The sequence below is a fragment of the Balaenoptera musculus genome, chromosome 8, assembly GCF_009873245.2.
Source record: "Balaenoptera musculus isolate JJ_BM4_2016_0621 chromosome 8, mBalMus1.pri.v3, whole genome shotgun sequence".
NCBI classification, from domain to species: domain Eukaryota; kingdom Metazoa; phylum Chordata; class Mammalia; order Artiodactyla; family Balaenopteridae; genus Balaenoptera; species Balaenoptera musculus.
Genome location: NC_045792.1, coordinates 8,301,085 through 8,320,497, shown reverse-complemented (window position 1 = coordinate 8,320,497; position 19,413 = coordinate 8,301,085). Strand labels below are relative to the sequence as shown.

At 39.8% G+C, this 19,413-nt stretch overlaps 1 protein-coding gene across 2 annotated transcripts in view; it reads right to left on the bottom strand.

Moving 5' to 3' along the window:
* FEZ1 (fasciculation and elongation protein zeta 1) overlaps positions 1 to 19,413 on the bottom strand; it is a 38,722-nt gene that overhangs the window by 9,604 nt on the left and 9,705 nt on the right. For both annotated transcript variants that reach the window (XM_036862500.1, XM_036862499.1), the window contains 3 exons: positions 16,067 to 16,166; positions 5,062 to 5,148; positions 2,993 to 3,161 (listed from right to left, as the gene is read on the bottom strand). In XM_036862500.1, coding sequence (XP_036718395.1) covers positions 2,993 to 3,161; positions 5,062 to 5,148; positions 16,067 to 16,166 — 356 coding nt within the window. The remainder of the gene's footprint in view (positions 1 to 2,992; positions 3,162 to 5,061; positions 5,149 to 16,066; positions 16,167 to 19,413) is intronic.

The window sequence follows — 19,413 nt, the reverse complement described above, 5'->3', positions numbered from 1 at the left end:
CCCAAAAATACGTGAAACATGTAAAGATGGGGAACATGTACAGAAAAATGAAGTCTGACTTGCTGGTACCGAATTGTCTGCTACTGTCAGAGAAAAGGAAAGGGAACCTGGGAAGACAGGACACAGATCACTTTGTTTTAAATTCTTGTCCCCTAAGACTTCTTCACCTAAAGTAGATTCGGGAGCATATTTTTGAATGCGCCCCTTCCTAGTGGCATCTTTTGTTTCTACATCAGAATCCATTTTCCTTTCCCTTTCCGCTCCCACTGTGCCGGGGTATTTGCTGACTTAGTTCAACCTTCCCCTCTAATTTCGCTCTTTGGAGCTGTCCTCCTCCTTCTGTTTTTGCCATTTCACTCTGCATTTCAGCCGTTTTCCGGAGTCTTTTGCTGAGCAGTTCTATGTGTGGGACCTTTGTGTGGCGGAGAATGGCCTGATTGGAGCGGCTGTGAATGCAGCACCAGGGCCAAATCCACTCCATCCCTCCCAGCGGATTCCTTCCGCTGCCATCGCCCTGCCTCTGCTCTTCAGAGCCACAGGGTTTTACTTAGAGGGTGCAGTTCCTCAGATCACGCCTCTATTTTCACCACGATTCTAGTCCATGCTTGGACCTTTATACCCTGACCAGCCCGCCTTCCCTCTCCATCATTTATAAGTCCCGTCACCCCCATTCGGATCCACTCCCAGGGAACGTGTCCCCTCCGGCCGCCTGGTTACCACTATCCCTGCAGATGGATGAATTTTATACTCAGTTTTGCCACCGCTGTTACATCTTTTAATTTCATGCTTCATCCACCTCTTTCTCTGCAGGATCATAATTACCACAAACCTGTGTCAGAGAGTTAATATGATACACAGATTAAGCGTGTGGACTCTGCAGTTAACCTGCCTAGTTTCCAATTTTGACTCCACCCCTTAAGACTTGAATGTGGCACAGGGGCAAATATGCATTAAGAATAAGAGGCTTAACAAACACGTGAAAGGATGCTCAACATCACTAATCATTAGAGAAATGCAAATCAAAACTCCAATGAGGTATCACCTCACACCAGTCAGAATGGCCATCATCAAAAAATCTACCAACAATAAATGCTGGAGAGGGTGTGGAGAAAAGGGAACCCTCTTGCACTGTTGGTGGGAATGTAAATTGATACAGCCACTATGGAGAGTAGTCTGGAGGCTCCTTAAAAAACTAGAACTACCATAGGACCCAGCAATCCCACTACTGGGCATATACCCTGGGAAAACCATAATTCAAAAGGAGTCATGTACCACAATGTTCACTGCAGCTCTATTTACAATAGAGCCGGGACATGGAAGCAACCTAAGTGTCCATTGACAGATGACTGGATAAAGAAGATGTGGCACATATATACAATGGAATATTACTCAGCCATAAAAAGAAACGAAATTGAGTTATTTGTAGTGAGGTGGATGGACCTAGAGTCTGTCATACAGAGTGAAGTAAGTCAGAAAGAGAAAAACAAATACCGTATGCTAACACATATATATGGAATCTAAAAATAAAATAAAATAAAATAAGGTTCTGAAGAACCTAGGGGCAGGACAGGAATAAAGAAGCAGACGTAGAGAATGGACTTGAGGACACGGGGAGGGGGAAGGGTAAGCTGGGACGAAGTGAGAGAGTGGCATGGACGTATATACACTACCAAATGTAAAATAGATAGCTAGTGGGAAGCAGCTGCGTAGCATAGGGAGATCAGCTCGATGCTTTGTGACCACCTAGAGGGGTGGGATAGGAAGGGTGGGAGGGAGACACAAGAGGGAAGAGATATGGGGATATATGTATACATATAGCTGATTCACTTTGTTATAAAGCAGAAACTAACACACCGTTGTAAAGCAATTATACTCCAATAAAGATGTTAAAAAAATAAAATAAAATAAGAGGCTTGATTCTCCCTGTTGAAAATAAGGGAAGAGACTTCCTCTCTTCCTCACCTCCTTTTTTCTTTCAGAATCTCTCTCTCTGTCCTTTTCAAATGTATGTGCATCATTTTAATGGCTAAATAAGCCACTGGCCAGTCTCAGGACTCAGATGTGCTTCCTCAAGGACCTGGGAGCCACTGCTTTGAAAAGTCATCCCCAAGAAAGAAAACAGGGGCCTAACTTGTCACCTGACTCTAAATTGCAAAATTGTAATGGGTTGTGTCCAGTTAGCTGTAGACACGGGTGAGATTTCTTTCCGGTTTTGCAATCCCTTTAGTGGGTTGACTGTGACATGCATCAATTCAATAATGAAATTGTTTTCATTTTCTCAGAAAGAAAACCTCTACTTCTGTGGAGAGGTTTTCTGGGTGGGGAGGAGATTTTATTTCTTAATTATATTTCTGCGACAGTGGCCTCGAAACAAGTCACTTACCCTCTCGGAAACTCAGTTAGCTCAATCCTAATGGGGTTGGCACGGGCGTGAAATGAGATTATGCATAGAAAGTTTTAGAACAGCGCCTGGACCTCCAAAGCTCTCCAAAAATACGAGCTATTATTATCATTACCATTTGTAGGTTTTTTCATTGATTTCATGGTAGCATCATTCTGAATAGTGGGTTCAGATTTCCTCTACTTGTTCTCCTTTAGTCTTGTTCTTTGGTTCGTTTTACCATTGTTTTCATTTTTAAAAAATTTTTATTGGATTATAGTTGATTTACAATGTTGTGTTAGTTTCAGGTGTACAGCAAAGTGAATCAGTTATACATATACGTATATCCACTCTTTTTTTTTTTTTTTTTTTAAATTTTCCCATATAGGCCATTACAGAGTATTGAGTAGAGTTCCTTGTGCTGTACAGCAGGTCGTTTTACCATTTTAATCTTGCTTCCTCCCCCAGCAATGCTAACTTCTCTCCTGATGTTCAGTAAGAAAGGTATTGCCAACTCCCTAGATCCGAGGTTCTGTTAGTGGCGTGTGAAGCATGTGCCCTGCCTGGCAGGGCTGAGTTTGTCCTCCGTGAGCCCGCCCCCAGGACTCTCACCTTCGTAGGACCAGTTGTTGTTGAAGGTCTGGGTCAAGGCCTGCATCTCCTGCAGGAGGACCAAGTCTGCCTGGGAGGCGGTTTCTCCCCCATCCTCCTCTTCTAGAACCTCCCCTTCCTCCTCAGGGTCTGGGGAGTTCTGCATCATTTCCTCAATCTCCTCAATCACCTGGAGAAGGTACACAAGACAGTGCTCACTCTTCTCTGCTGCAGGGACATCCCAGCTTGAATTCTGATCAGGGAAGGATGTTCCTAACTTGCTGTCTGTAAAATTCCTAAAGCAATATTGTTACTTAATAAATATTGAGTAATAATAAAACTAGATCTGACCAAAGGCTTACAAACACTCTTCCTTTGATGTAAAGTCCTCTTTAATGTCAAACCTCTTCCAAGAACACCATTTAGATGAGTGCTTTATTGGAAATAAACTGCTCTTTCAGGAAACGAAGCAGAGCTTCCTGGAAGGGAACATTTACTTCAATTTGCTGAGCACTTTCTTTCTAAGTGGGAAGACATTTTATCTACCCAACTCAAACACAAAATCCAGTCCATTCATTGTGACGATGCTTAAGACGGGAAAAAAACAGTGTTCCTAGGATGACTCAAAATGGGGAGTTGCTTTTTCACATAGAGGAAAACAGCTCTTCCTCCAGAATTCAGCTAGACAGGAACTAAAGTTGCCAAACAAAAGTGGAAATAAAAATAATGACATAATAAAAGGACAGACAGGGTCTGGAGAGCAGAAAATCGATCAGAAACCCAGCTGTAATCTAGACTCTTGTAGGGGACAGCTCCTAGAAGAGAGAGTAAAATTAGATAACTGCCAAGAGGAATAAGGCTGAACTACTTTGTACATTAATTGTTTACACATAAAGAAAATGGAATAAGCAAAGACCACTTCTGAAAGGAGCCATCCATGAGTCTGGTCAGAACAGTGCATCTATATATTTGTCTGTTCTCGATGCTGTGATGGGCTCCATCTCCAAGGCCAACTGGTCTTTAAAGTGGGTTCCTTTATGTTAGGCTGGATCACAGATAAAGGCACTGAGGTCCCCTCCTTTGGAATAATTTCTATTTTATTCCCAAGCTTTCCCATCTCCACTCACAAATTTAAGGGATACTTAGTTTTTGACTACTGCAAGCCATCCATGGAACACGAGCAAACCACACGACCCCCCTTTAGAACTTTATGGCTGAGCTTCTCTTTCCGAGTCATTATCATTGAACTTGTGTCACTGGATTGTATTTCCCCCCCAAATTCACAAGGTAACTGCTAGCCCCTATTCTTTTAATCTGGTTCCCTTTAATCTCTTGATCCTTATCTGTTTATAGCCCACCTTTTTACCACAGATATGAAAGAGTTCCTTTTACTGAGAAGCACTTTCTGGAACCAAAAGCTCCTAGTGGAGCTTTTTCAGAACCACTCTGTGAAAACACCTGAAACGTGCCTGCTCAAAGCAAGCGCCCATAAATAGTTGTTGACTCAAAGGTTGAATAAGGAATCCAGAGACACAGGAGTATTCTCCCTAAGTAACAAATTATTAAAACCAAAATATAAGTAACTCAATAAAATGTGAAACATTAGACCTTTTTTTAAACAAACAAGTGTTTCTAATACTTCTTTTGGAAGGCTCCACATTTTCAGTGTTCTATGAAATATGAGAAAATGTCCATCACTTGGAAGCCTCTTCTGCCATTTCTATTCTTGTGAGAACAGCTATTTGGGACCCTTGTTTAAGTGTCTTGACTCCAAATACAATGAGCTGCAATAAAGACACTTAGCAGGAAATGAAGGCAGTAAACACTGAGCCCATCTCCGGCTGTTATCAAACACGGACCCCATCCAACACACGTCAGGAATTACATCCCGAATTACAGCAGGTGCGTAAACTGAGGCTTAAAGAGACATGAAATTTACCAAAGACACAGCCACCACAAGACCATACATTTTTCTACTGCCTGAAAGGGATGTGACAGGTATGTATTCAGACTTTTTCTCTATCAAAGGAATTAAAAGTCCCAAGAACCGAGAGAGAGAGAGAGAGAGAGAGAGAGAGAGAGATTTGTACCTGATCTGCTGTGAGCAGAGGCTCCTCATTGATTCCAGAGTAATGTTCACTCTTCTCATTGAACTCTTCCTCTCCTTTCTCATGGATCTGAAAGAGGTGGGGGGTGGGGGATGGAATTCTGATTGATCATCAGCAGAGCTAGGATTCTCTCCAGTCTCTAGAATGGATGACACTGACAGAGGCCCCTCTGGCCATCCCCTGTGTAAAGAGAAAATCTGAAGGGGTGAGCAGAGTCTCATCCAATTCCAAGCGCACCCTGTCCACACAGCGTGCATCACTGGGTCCAGCTTAGAAAAAGACAATAAGGCATGTGTGGCCGGCACCATTCTGACCCACGGGGGCAGCACTGTTCTTTAACCCACAGACAGGTCATCTTTACATGAACAAGGAACCTTCTTGAGGGGAGTAACAACGGCAACCAACCCCTGCAGCAAAGGCACACTTGTTTATATGAGGAATTTCAATCTGGGGATCGGTTTCCAGATTTTCTTTTATTAGGCATTTTAAGGGGTGGGCTGTTCCAGTGCAAATAATCATGTTTTTAAAATTTGATGAAATGTCATCGTGTCATTGGAATCTAGGCATGGTGTCATAGCTGATGAAGGATGTACCGAAGCTCCGTTGGACATGCCAACAGAACAACCTAAGCACACAAACCAAAGGACAAACTCAACAGCAACAGCAAATACTGAAACATTTGCCACATGTCTCCAAAATTCCATCCTCCCAAGTAAGGCTCTGAAAGCTCACAACCATTGAGATTCTAGATGTTGAAGTCCAGCAAGGTATTCACAGCATATCTGACTTTACTGTCCGTGTCCCAAGCAGCCATAGCTTGGTATTGATGTTCAAATCCTGCACAGGATAAGCCCCTAAACCACCTAACAAGCTGTCTGTGTCCAGGAGTCTCATTTGAAAGTCATCTAGGGTCTGGCAAGAAGTGCCTCCAGGAAATCTTTCTGCAGACACCTCTCATCCAGGAATCAATTTCACTTGCGCACCAACAGCTGGCATGCTGATCTCCCTCTTTCCTGGGGATTACACTTTTCCTGTTCTAATTAGCACCCCCAGGAAACACCCCAGTTCCAATCCAAGCAGTCATGTCAGAGGGAGTCCATCCTCAGAAACTTCTCCCCTCTTCCTTGAACTCCACCTTGGCAGGTACCCCCAACAAAACACATCACCTTCTATCTACATTTGCTTAAAACCAGGACTATGTCATAAAGAAAAAATCAAATATATCTCAAAGGCCCTCTGCTCTCAACCTGGATAAGGGGTAGGACAGGGAGGTAATGGGATTATTTGAGGGGTTTTGTGCCAGATGGTGACATCCATTTCTGCTGTCGAACCCATATGCTCCTCTCTCCGCCAAGTCCACCACCTGTGGTACCCGCCTGCTTTCTGCAGCTCCCCACCGTGCAGAAGGAAACTCCTGTAGCCACGGTTTGTTCACAACTACTCTCATATGGCAGAACTTTCTTAGGGCTAGAAAGTCCTGTGGTAGAAGTTAGGCTCATGCTGGGAAACAAAGTTTTCTTTTCTGTTTGGATTATTTTTTATAAGCATCTGACAGCAAGTGTTAGTCTATAACCAGAATTTTTTTCATAGTAATTCGATTTTTTAAATGGAATATTTACATTTTCTGAGATGTGGCCAATTTTAGCGAGTTTACCTCACTGGCTGTTAATACTGCATCTTTCAACTACACCACCCCCTTTCCCAAGGTCCTCCCTCTGAGCTCCTGGTGAAGGCAGGAGAGAGCTTTTAGGCATAGACCCTTCTTGCTGTTCAGACATTAGGGAAGCCAGGCAGCGGCATGGATGATTCCTAGTTAGAGCCTTCTCTCCCCTCTGGTACAAAGCCTGCTGGTCTGATTTTTCAGGCGTGGGTAAAACGAGATTTGAAAATGAATTATAAGCTTGTGAAAGTTAGCGTGAGTTCATAGTATCGTGGGAGCTATACCTAACCCATATGTTCTCAGATCTCAGAAGTCTGCCGCTACAAAATGAAATAAAATAAAAGGAGACACATTCACAAAGTCCTCCAGAGAAAGCCCTGGCCCCTTCATTCTTCCCCACGTGGATCTCTGCCATCCTCTGCTTTCACTGCATCTACCCTGTCCTTCTCCTTTTCTCCTCACTCTGTAACTTTTGCTCTGGTTCCCTCATCTTCCTCACCCTCTCTAAGCCTGGTCCCATGTTTTGTCTCTATCTAGTGGACCTGTTCTGCTCCCGTCACTTCTCAACAAGCCCTCTTTCCTTTCCATGCTGTTTACAGACTCCCTCCCTTCCCTCTGTTCCCAGGACAGCATCTTGTACAGCGTGTGGAAAGCTGGTGAGAAAGATTTTTGGAAAATGACAGCATTTACGTATATTGATAACAGTATTCGTCATATATATTCATACACATATGTATATGGACGAGTGTATGGATACTCTTATTCTTAATATATGACACATGCAGAGAAACTACTGCAGGGAGTTCTTTAGCCTCTTGTGTGGAAACGAGAAGGTTGTCAAATTGGGGCTGAATTTCTCTGTAGACTAAAGCTTCAAGTTGTCTCCATATTATTGAAGTGAACTATGGCTCTTCCAAGAAAAAAACTCATTCTTCCAAGTGACTTCTTCCCAGAATTGAGAATAGAAGACCAAGATCCAGAAATGAGCCTGGCCATACTATTCAGCAAGCTGTTTCCTCCTCCTGCTTTTGGTAAAGGGTGTGCCTTTAGGGCTGTAGCTTGGTCACTGAAAGCTTAAAAATAAATGCAGAGAATCTTCCCTGGAGACTATGAGAGTGCTAAATCTAGGTGCACAGGAGTCTGAGTGAGAATTAAAATTACATCAAGTTCTTGTGTCCGATAATGACTACTAACCAGTGTTGTTTGTTAAAGCATTCCAGATGATTCCATTCACAGGAAAGGGAATTTCTACTGCACAATATTTCCCTCCCCTTACCACGATTGTTTCACATGGGTGGTTGCCTTCTTGACCAAATTTAAGAGATAAAGATACATTTTCACCTCCAGTCAAAAAGTAAAAGAAAGAGAAAAAAATCACCAATATGTACCCAGCCCAAGAAAGGGCAACTTAACCCATCTGTGTGGGTTAAGTCAGTGCTTCCATATCCCCAAAGGGAGATGCACCAGAACACAGCAAACAGCACATGGCAACAAATATTTGTTGAAAGAAGGAATGAAAAGGAGAGGACTGAATGGCAATACTATCACCTCCTATATTCAGTCCCCCCTCCACAGATAACTGAGCTGCTTATTCACCTGGAAAACAGAAGGATGTAACTTACTGTCCTAGACTCCCATTTCCTCTTGTCTAAGAGAACCACCATCTGCTATCATTTAAAGTTACAGGGATAAAAGAGACCATCTTTTACATCACAGTCAGGAACAGAATAGGTTCATTAACTGAAAAACCCAATTAAAAGTGGAGAGTTGTGAATAATAATAATCATACATACATACATAGCTCGAGCATATTATTTTGACCTAAAAACATAAATGTACATTTATTCATTCACCAAGCTCCTAACGTAAGGCCAAGGCCTTTTCTTCCATGATGGACCTCCGAGTAGAATTTCATGTAGTCTTTCTTGCATCATCCACATTACAACACAACTTTTGTTTCCTGTTTCTGTTTTTGTAATAGTAGAAGGAAGGTACATGGGAGATTGAGCACACACAGTTATCTCCCGAAACTCTGCTAAAGTGAGAGTAAGGGGATCAAAAGAGGATATCCCACAGGGACAAAGAGAATTGGAGAAAAGACAACAGCAAAAGAGATGCTAGAGAGCAGATGCCAACCTAGCATCAACTAAAAAAAAGGTACACAAAGAGGTATAACTAAAAATCCAAAGGTAGAAATAAAATGGAATACCAAAAAGTACTTGATTAACCCAAAAGAAGGTGAAACAGAGGAACAATAACAACAAAAAACCCAGATGGAACAAATAGAAATGCAAGATGGTACACCTAAACACAAACTAGTAATGTTATGTTAAATGTTAATGAACTAAATGCTATGCAAATGAACTAAACACAATAAACTAAAAAGCACAGATTATCATTGTCAGACTGAATATAAAAGACCCAACTACATACAATCTATAAAAGACACATTTTAAAGGCGCAGATAGATGAAAAGTAAAAGGATTGAAAAAAATGTATACCTAACAGCATAAGAAAGCTGTTGTGGTTAAATTCATATCAGACAAAGCAGATTTCAAAACAAGGAGTATTACCAGAGATAAAGAAGGATATTTCATAATGATAAAAGGGTCAATCAGGAAGACATAACAATAATAACAGTGTATGCAGTTAATAACAGAGCTTCAAAATATATAAAACAAAAACTAACAGAACTGAAGAAAGAAATAGACAAATCCTCAGCAATAACTGGAAATTTTTAACACTGTTGTCTTGAAAATTGATAAAATAAACAGACAAAAAATCAGAATATAAAGGATCCAACCATACTATAAACCACCTTAATCTAGTTGACCTTTTTAGAACATCACAACCAACAATTGCAGAATATACATTCTTCTCAGTGATACATAGTACATTCACTAAGATACAACATATGCTAGGTCATATATCAGTCTCAATATATTTTAAAAGATTTAATTTCTACAGATTTTGTTCTCTGACAAAATTAAATTAGAAATCAATGACAAAATATCTATAAACATTCTTCTAAATAACCCATAGGCCAAAAAAGAAAGAGAAAACTGGAAAATATTTTGAACTGAATGATAATGAAAACATACCACATCAAAATTATGGGATTCAGTTAAGGCAATGCTTATAAGAAATTTTATTGTTTTAAGATGCTTATGTTATTACTATGGACTAAATGTTTGTGTCCTCCCAAAATTCATGTTGAAATCCTAACCCCCAATGTGATGGTATAAGGAGGCCTTGGGGAGGTGCTGGGGAGGGTGGAACCCTCATCAATGGGAGTGTATTCCTATAAAAGAGGCTCCACAGAGCTCCTCTGCACCATGTGTCCTGTGAGGACATAGCCAGAAGTTGACAGTCTGCAAGCTGGAAGAGGCCCTTTACCAGAATCAACCATGCTGGCACCCTGATCATGGATATCCAGCCTCCATAACTGTGAAAAGTGAATTTCTGTTGTTTATAAGCCACCCAGTCTGTCGTATTTTATTATAGCAGCCCAAATGCACTAAGATCATTTTTTTGAAGTTTAAAATATGACCTAAGCTTCCACCTTAGAAGCCTAAAAAATAAAGGGTGAAATAAAACCCTATTTTAAATACAGAGAAGGATACAATCAAGTTAAGGGAAGAAATCAACAAACTAGAAAATGAAAAAACACAGAGGAAAAAAAAAACAAAAGTGGTTCTCTGGAAAGATTAATAAAAGTGATAAACCCATAAACAGACTGATGAGAAGCGGGTGAGGGAGAGGGACAGAAGGAGAGAGAAAACACAAATCAACAATAACAGTAATAAAAAAGGGAACATCACTATAGATCTTACTAACATTAGAAGAATGAGAGAATATCATAAACAACTTTGCGGTCAATACTATGACTTAGATTAAATGAATAAATTCCTTAAAAAACACACTTTACCAAAATCATCTCAGGAAGAAGTGGAAAATCTAAATAGCCCAATATCTATTAAAGGAATTGAATCTGTAATCAAAAACTTTCACGGAGAAAACCTCTGGTCCAGATGGTTTCACTGGTGTAATCAATCAAACATTTAAGGAAGAAATAATACCAATATAACACAAACTCTTTCAGAAAATAGAAGAAGAAAAATTCCCAATTCACCTTATGACATGACAAGAAAAGAAAATTAAAAAGAAAGATTCCTCATGAACATAGATGCAAAAATCCTTAATAAAATATAAACAAATCAAATCCCACATTATGTGAAAAGGATATCTATCACAACTAAGTGGTATTTATCTTAAAAATGAAAGGTTGGTTTAATATTTGAAAATCAATTAGTGTAATTCATCACATTAACATTGATCTACATACATAAATTGTTCTATAGATTTAAAACAATCACAGTTGAATGTCCAGCAAGTTTCTTTGTACAAATTGATCAGGTGATTCCAAAATTCATACAGAAATGCAAAGGACCTAAAATAGCCAAAGCAACTTTGAACAAAAAGAACAAAGTTGAAAGACTTATGCTTTATGTCAAGACATTATTATAAAGCTACAGTAATGAACATAGCATAGTATTGGCATTAAGATAGACACATATATCAGTGAAACAGAACAGAGAATTCAGAAATATATCCACACATTTAGGTCAACTGATTTGCAACAAAGGTGCCAAGACAATTCAATATGGAAAGAATATTTCCAATGAATTGTACTAGAACAATTGGGTAGCCATACACATGAACCCTGACCTTAACCTCACACCATATACAGAAACTAACGTGAAGTGGATCATAAACTATATAAAAGCTAAAGCTACAAAACTTCTAGAAGACTTAAGAAAAAAATCTTAGTGACCCTGGGCTTGGCAATTTCTTAAGTACTACATAAGAAGCACAAACTATTAAACACAAATGAATAAACTGGACTTCATCGCATTTAAAAAACATTTGCTCTTCAAATGTACTGTTAATAAAGTTAAAAGGCAATCCATAGACAAGAAGAAAATATTTGTAAAACATACAACAGAAAAAGGACTATATCTAGAATATATGTGTTAAAATAATTAAACAAAGAGGCTATTAGACTGAGATGACTTGAATGCTTCAGGAGCCTCCTAAGCAAACCAAAACCTCTAATGCCTCAAGGTTAAGAACTCAAACCAAAGGACAGCCACTCACAAACAGCCACCCAGGCTTTTCCAGATAATACAACCACTCAAGCTACAGCCAATCAGATAATTTCTTTCCTTTGCTTCCACCTCTTCTCTGTAAAAGTCCTTCCTCTAATTCCTGTCGATGGAGCACTCCTACCCGCTTTGGGTTTGGCATTGTCTGATTCGAACAGAATTTTGCTCAGGTAAACTCTCAGAAATTTAATATGCCTCATTTTATCTTTTAACATGAGGAACTCCAATGACTCAATACTAAGAACACAAACAGCCCACTAAGAAAATGGGCAAAAGACTGAACAGGCACTTCACCAAAGAAGATGCATGGGTTGTGAATAAGCACATGAAAAGATGCTTAACATCATCTGTTACCAGGAAAATGCAAATTAAAATAAGATACTACTATATACCCACTCAAATGACTAAAATCAAAAAGGCTGTCCATTCCAAGAGTTGGTGAGGATGTGGAATAATTGGAACTCTCAAACTGGAAAACAGTTTGGCAGTTCCTTAAAAAGTGAAACAGACACTTACAATATGACTCAGACATTCCACTCATAGGTTTTTACCCAAGAGAAACAGAGACATGTCCACAAAAAGACTTATACAAGAATGTTCATAGTAGCTTCACTGGCAATATTCAAAAGCTGGAAAAAACCCAAATGTCCATCAACAGGTGAATGAATAAGCAAATTATAGTATATCCATATAATGGAACACTACTCAGAAATAAAAAGGAATGTATGTAGATACATGCAATAAAATGGATGAATATCTAGATGATTATATTGAGTTTTAAAAAACAGACCAGAAAAAGAGTACATGCTGCGTGATTCCACCTATACAAAATTCTAGAATGCAAACTAATCTATGATGACAGCAGCTAGTTGCCTGAAGATTGGGGGGTGAAAGGGAAGAGTGATGGACATGCAGACATGCTTGCTATCTTGATTGTGGTGATGGTTTCACAGACGTATACATATGTCAAAACCTATCAAGCTGCACTCTTTAACATGTGTTGTTTATTGTATGCCAATTATCCTTCAGTAAAGCTATGATTAAAAAGGAAAAGAATAACATACCATGACCAAGTTGCCTTTAATCTCAAGAATGCAAGGTTGATTTAACATTTGAAACTCAATTCATGTAATTCATTACATTGACATAATAAAGGAGAAAACCATATAATCATCTCAATAGAGGCAGAAAATGGAAATAATTCATCTTCAGAGAAATAACAAGAAACCATGCCACAATTTAAAGTCATGAGCTTCCAGGTCGAAAGGGCCCACGGACTATAATTCATTTGAATGAAAAAATAAAGCTCACTCTAAGGCACATTACTGTAAAAGAAATGAGAAAGGAAAAAGAGAATATTCTGAAAGCTTCTAGAGAGAACCAAAAGAGAGTCACATATAAAAGACAAAGAATCAGAATGGATTCTAAATGGGGCTTCTCAATCACCACTGAAAGCTGGAGAAAAAGAGAATGATGGCTTTGCAATTCTGAGTAAATATTCACTTGCAGCCTAAAATAACTCTATCAAGTCAAATTCTCAATCAAGTGTATGACGGGAGAATAAAGACACTCTCATCTATTCTAACCAATATATTCCTCTCTACCCTTTCTCAAGAATATACTGAATTTTTTTCACTAAAACAAGGGAACATACCCAGAAAAATAAAAACATGGCAGTCAGAGGACAGGAGAGGGAGACATGAAGATTTCACCAGATCTAGAGTACAACCAGATTACTTTATAGCAGAAAGATGGAGGGTACTAGTTTGGATTTTTTTTTTTTTTTGATTGAATTGAAAGACTATCCGATTTTTTTAAAACATAGTATGAGATGTAGAGTTCACTCAGAGTTTGGGGTTGAACTAATGATAGATATACAGGAAACTAAGCAAATGAAAAAACAAGGCAATTCTTCACTCCAGGTTAAATAAGAAGTTGTACAAGAGAGGAAATATTCTTACAGACACTACATGATTCAGCAAGAAATAGTATTTACACAGTGACCCTAGTGTGTACTTGTAATATTGATTTAATTGGTGACAAGGGGAAGGCCAAATGTGAGTATTTGAGGTGATGCCAAAGACTTAAATCTTATCTTCCATAATGGATAACAGCCAAAATTATTCATTTTAGATAATCAAAGAAATAGTACCATAAATGTGTTATTTAGAAAATTGTAGGTACCCGCCAAAAGAAACAGCAATAAGAAGTCGAAGTGGTTGCCTCTATGGAGCCGGGAAAGATAAGTCAGAGACTGCTGTTTATATTTTTTGTTGTCTCGTATTATTTTAAAAGTATTATTTGACTTTTAAAATTACATACATGTGTTACTTTGATTTTATAAAAGCAAAAATGACTCTCTTTGCAGTCATAACCCTACAGTTTCCATAACATTTCATTACGTTAGTTACAGTCACAAGGACAAGCATGAACAGGTTTGGGAACAAACACAACTGATTCTTGGCAATGAACTAAGTGGAAGAAGAGATAAGACTTCCCAGAGAGAAGCCTACCAGCCGTGTGCATGCCGCATGCCAAGGGCGTTCGGTTGGCATGTTTTACAGAAGGAATACAGAGCACTGGTTATATAGCAAGTCGTTTAAACTGATGTCAGTGAAAAGAGCTTCTACTGTAATGAATTCAGGTAATAAAGGAGGCTAAAATAAAACAACCTTAATCCATCCACTTTCGCTACCCCGTCCTTTTCCCGTGGGTCAGATGGAGAATATTCTACAAGGAGCAGAGCTCAAGATCATCCTTCCCAGGGTCATTCAGGTTGCCCTGAAATATTAACCCTCCTGAGGGAAATCTGCAAATGAGGATAAATTAGAGTCCTTTTGAAGGGTAGGCTATCTTATATATACTTTGGCTTAATCCACAAAATGAGTTGGAAAGGTGGCAAAGGAGATAACAAAGCAAAATCTGCCTTTTGCACCATGACGGACCTGATTTCATTTCAGTAACTAGGTTTATTCCATTATTGCCTATCTTCTCCTTTGCATTTTGGGTAAGTACTAAACACTATCCATATAAGTACCGCAAGAGAAATAAAGCGCTCGGGAGTTCAAAACAGGACCTGAGACATCCCACAACCATGCTAAGTAGGGTTGTAGCGAATCTCTTCGTTTCGAAGTCTATTCTTGAGGTTTTAAGTATTTCGGATGGCTAATTATTAGAAGAATTAAAAAGGATATTCAGCCACCTTTTCAACAAATCGGCCAATTGCTGATCTCTTTGCTGTGCTATTTTGGCCAATGATCTGCAGAAATGTCGCCCAGTAAGGGAAATCTGGTTCTCGCTCTTCCTTGGAATCAATCCTGGAGCACCTAGGAAGATCAGATCCACCTCCCACCCTCATTTGCTGTGCAATAAAATTGCACAGCCCTTCCTGATAAGAAATTGTCAAATTTCCTTTATAACTGAAACTAGAAGACTAAGCAAGGTAGAAACAGGCTTTTAGCAAGGACAGAGCCCTTATATGATTTAGCTTTCTATATGTATATTCAGCTAGGAGGGGCAATTTGGATATTCTGAAAGGTCACGTTCCATAACCTATGCAAGTCAACTCAAAATAAGTATTCTCTTTACTTTTTCAGAAGTCCGTAGGCTACTTTCCTCTTCGGCATCAGTAACCACAGACTGTGACTCAGGTCCAGCCATATAAGTGCCTGTTTAATGAGTTTCATAAAGAATCCCTCCCCGTTGCATGGTCACCTCACTATTATCTGGGTCCCCACTCTGGCCATTAGCCAGGCCCTGAGCTTGTCACAAGTCTGTCAAGACTTTTTGATGGGACTGAACTGTCCATCTTAGATGGGAGACCCTGATTTTTTTTTTTAACCATCATTATTCGAACACAAAAAAAGCTCATTATGTTCACTCTCCTCTCCTACTTCAGATCACCTTATTTTGCATGTTGTAGGCCGGTGATGAGCAACAGAAGTGATCTGCTTTTACAGTCTTTACAATCATTCCCATCACCTCATACACCCTGGATGTCCCCCTTCATCTTATTTTTCACTTCCTCCACAACTCCTACTGTCCCAGCTATGATGTTGAGCTTCATTACATAATGGGGAAGACTGTAGCATTACTGAATGTTTTTCTGACTGGAATCCACAGCTTCTCTAGCCCTGCTAAGCTGGGGGCCCCAGAGAGGTACCTCAGTTTCAGAGCTGTTGCCATTCAGAGCCTCCACGTTTGGGTCCCTCCAGTCTTCTGAGAGTGAAGGGATGTAATTGTCTGTCAGAGCATCCCAAACCCTGTAAACAAAGAGAAGCTCTCATTAGCACACATCTGTGGCCTGGCCTGGCCTGGAGGAAGGAAGAGCTGGGCCAGGGGAGGAGAGAGGCTTCTGTGTGTGCCAAGCTGAGATCATCTGCCTTCCAGCATGCAGGAGCGAAGTAGCTTAAAAACTGAATTTCAGGCATTACCAGGAGAGAAGGAGCCAAGAGAATGGACCCTGGCCAGGAGCTTCAGTGCCTAAGGTGTTTGCTTAAGAGAAGAGGAATTTCTCACCATTGAGAAACCAATGGTAGCGTCTACAAGTAAAACACCTCTGGCAACAGATAAACTGCCCCTGAAACTAAATCTGCCCCTCAACCAAATGGCTTCTGTCTCATGAACCTAAGAAATGCCCATGTCTCCTTTCTTATGGGCAGAGAAGAATGAGAAGAAGGGGAGGGAGGGAGTAAGAGAGAGATTGATCTGGGCAGATTTTCTGGCTGAATCTCATTAAGATCAGGGTCATTGTCTAGTTTATATACACAGCTGACCCTTGAATGACACGAGTTTAAACTGTGAGCATCCACTTACATGTGGATTTTTTTTCCAGTAAATATTGTAGTACCAATATTTTCATTTTACACTTCTTCACTTTAACTAAGTGTGGAGGAAAGTTTGTGTTCGATTAGAGATCACAATATGTGGACTCAAAAGAAGTAGGGTGTGAGTCCTGCTTCTATTCAAATTGTTTCAGCTTATTGCCCTTGTGGTTTACTAATTCCTTTGTTTTTGAGGCAGAAACAGCAGGAAATGGATTTTTCGACTACCCAGGGGGTCAGCGCCCTTAATCCCCCATGCTGTTCAAGGGTTAACTGTATTTCAGTTTCAGATGCCTGCAATCTAAAAGGTCAAGAATTAACTCCTTGACATCTAATGTAGGTAAGGGGAAGATGCCAATGCTATTAAAAGTTACTTATTACCCAAAATGTTCTAGGGATCCCAGGGTGGCACAATCCTGTCCTCTAGCAATGTAGAGTCTAAGTGAGCCCTGTCTCTATCATGGAGACTCCAAAGAAAATATATGAAAGGAACCAATAAATACACCACTGTCTGCACAATTAGTTTTTAGTGGGGGAAGATGGGGTTCCCTTTATTACGTTTCTTTTTTACAGTTCTGATAGGTACATTATAAGAAAGGGTATTCTACAATTCTCTTTGCTTAACTCACTTATTTCAGAAAGATTTTCTTGGGGAAAAAAATGGGGAGGGGATTGGGGAAAATCCTGAAGTCACAAACTCTCACACACAGGAAAATGAATAAATTAGTCAACACTAAGAGATTAATGTAAATCAGTAAACCAAGCTCCTAAAATAATGAATGCCATCCATGGAAGCCAGCAGCACTTGAGTTAATATTAGGTAATGAAATAATGAGGGCTCAGTGCAATCTCCTTCAGGTGCCTGTGCACATCAAACATGAATGATACCTGTGAAACAAGGTATAAGAAGGTACAATTTATTTAGATATACTAATATAAGGAAATGGTCATTTAAAAATAAGCAACTATGTACACATACGGATCAAATCCAAAACATGACAAAGTATGGTGTAAGATGCTGAAAAGATAAGTGCACATTTTATATATATAGCAAGATGTGTATATATATATATGTATATGTATGTATATATATATATATCAGAGCACAGACACTTGAAACCAGATACATAAAGTGGGGGAGGGGAGTGTTCTTAACATATATAAAATCTGGAATGACATATGACATACGGGTATATAATCAAGGAGATTTTCCTATTTGGTGATAAAAACACAATTTGGTGATAAAAAAAAAAGCAACCCAAGAAAACACAATTTAATGGCACTGCTTTGGTTATCCACTTATTCATTTTCTGTAGTACGATTACAAGCAGGCACTTGGAGAGACCCCATCAAGTGTTCATTCGACATCTCTTCAGCAGGATTTCAGTCTACGTCTTAAACATGGGTGATAATCCAGTTTCCATCAAGCACTATTAGAGTTTCATTAATCCAGCCTAATTCTAAATCCAAGTCTCATTAGCATTCTAAAGCCAAGAGGCAAATATGATTTGCTGTCTCCAAAAGTCCCAGCGCCACACCCACTAGGAAGGTCAGCAGTCAAGTCCTCCGTGCATCACTGCATTACACTCTCTGCGTCGAGAATGAACAACACGCATGCAGGCACTGACCTTCGGGTCTGACCCTGCAGCAAGCGCCTGGAAAAATAAAATTCAGCAAAGCCCAAAACAGGCAGGAGCCTTTTGTACCTCTCCTAGATAGGATGGAAGCTGGGACCTTAAACGGACAGCACACTTTCCAATGACCTTGAAACTGTTTATATCCTTAAAGTGGCAACTGGAGACTGCCTTAAATCATTCAGGGTGGCAACTTTTCTCACCTGAGCCTTCACTGACATACTCTGGATTTTATCTTCTAATTCTAGACTTTTAGTGACAATTCCCTAAACCTTTATCTCCTCGGGATATCAAGCCATCCTTTTTCTGTTCCAAGTTTTCTTCTTGCTTTCTGATGGACATACTTTTTATCCTTTGAGGTTCATAAGCAACCTTTAATAGAATGACTCTCATCTCTTTGTCATCCCTTGCACACCCTTCCCATATTCATTCAGTGCCCATTTAACAATAATAACCATAGCAGCCAACCTTACTGAGCATTTACTATGCTTAAGCCAGGTACTACCCTAAACTCTCTGTGGATTAATTCATTCATTCGTCACAACTCTATAAGGCAGATACTGAGAAAAAAAAACCTGAAACATAGAGAAGTTAATTAACTCATCTAAATTCACACAGCCAGTAATGACAGATGTAGGATTTGAACCCAGGCAATACAGCTACAGAGCCTATATTCCTACCCACTTAGCTATTCCAATTCTTTATGAACTTTACGATGGGCATGGGCATCAGAACAATATGCCAAGTTCCAAATCACAACCTAGAACAGCAGTTCAGCAGCCGGCTCTGCGTGAAAAGTCTATAACTGCATTATTCTGGACCTGGTGCTTTCATCAATCTATGAAAGGAGAAATGGCAAGGTCAGCAAGGGTACACGCCTGCTTTCTGTCTCGATCTCCAGCCCGGGGAAGGTTAAATGGACGGCAAAGGCAGGCACCCTGGCAGGCAGGCAGGCAGGCACGGGAACGAAGGACGGCGGTGGGAGGGGAAAACACAAAGCTTTCTGTGAGGGAGAGAATGGGACGGACTTTCCTCCCCAGAGAGGTTATCCA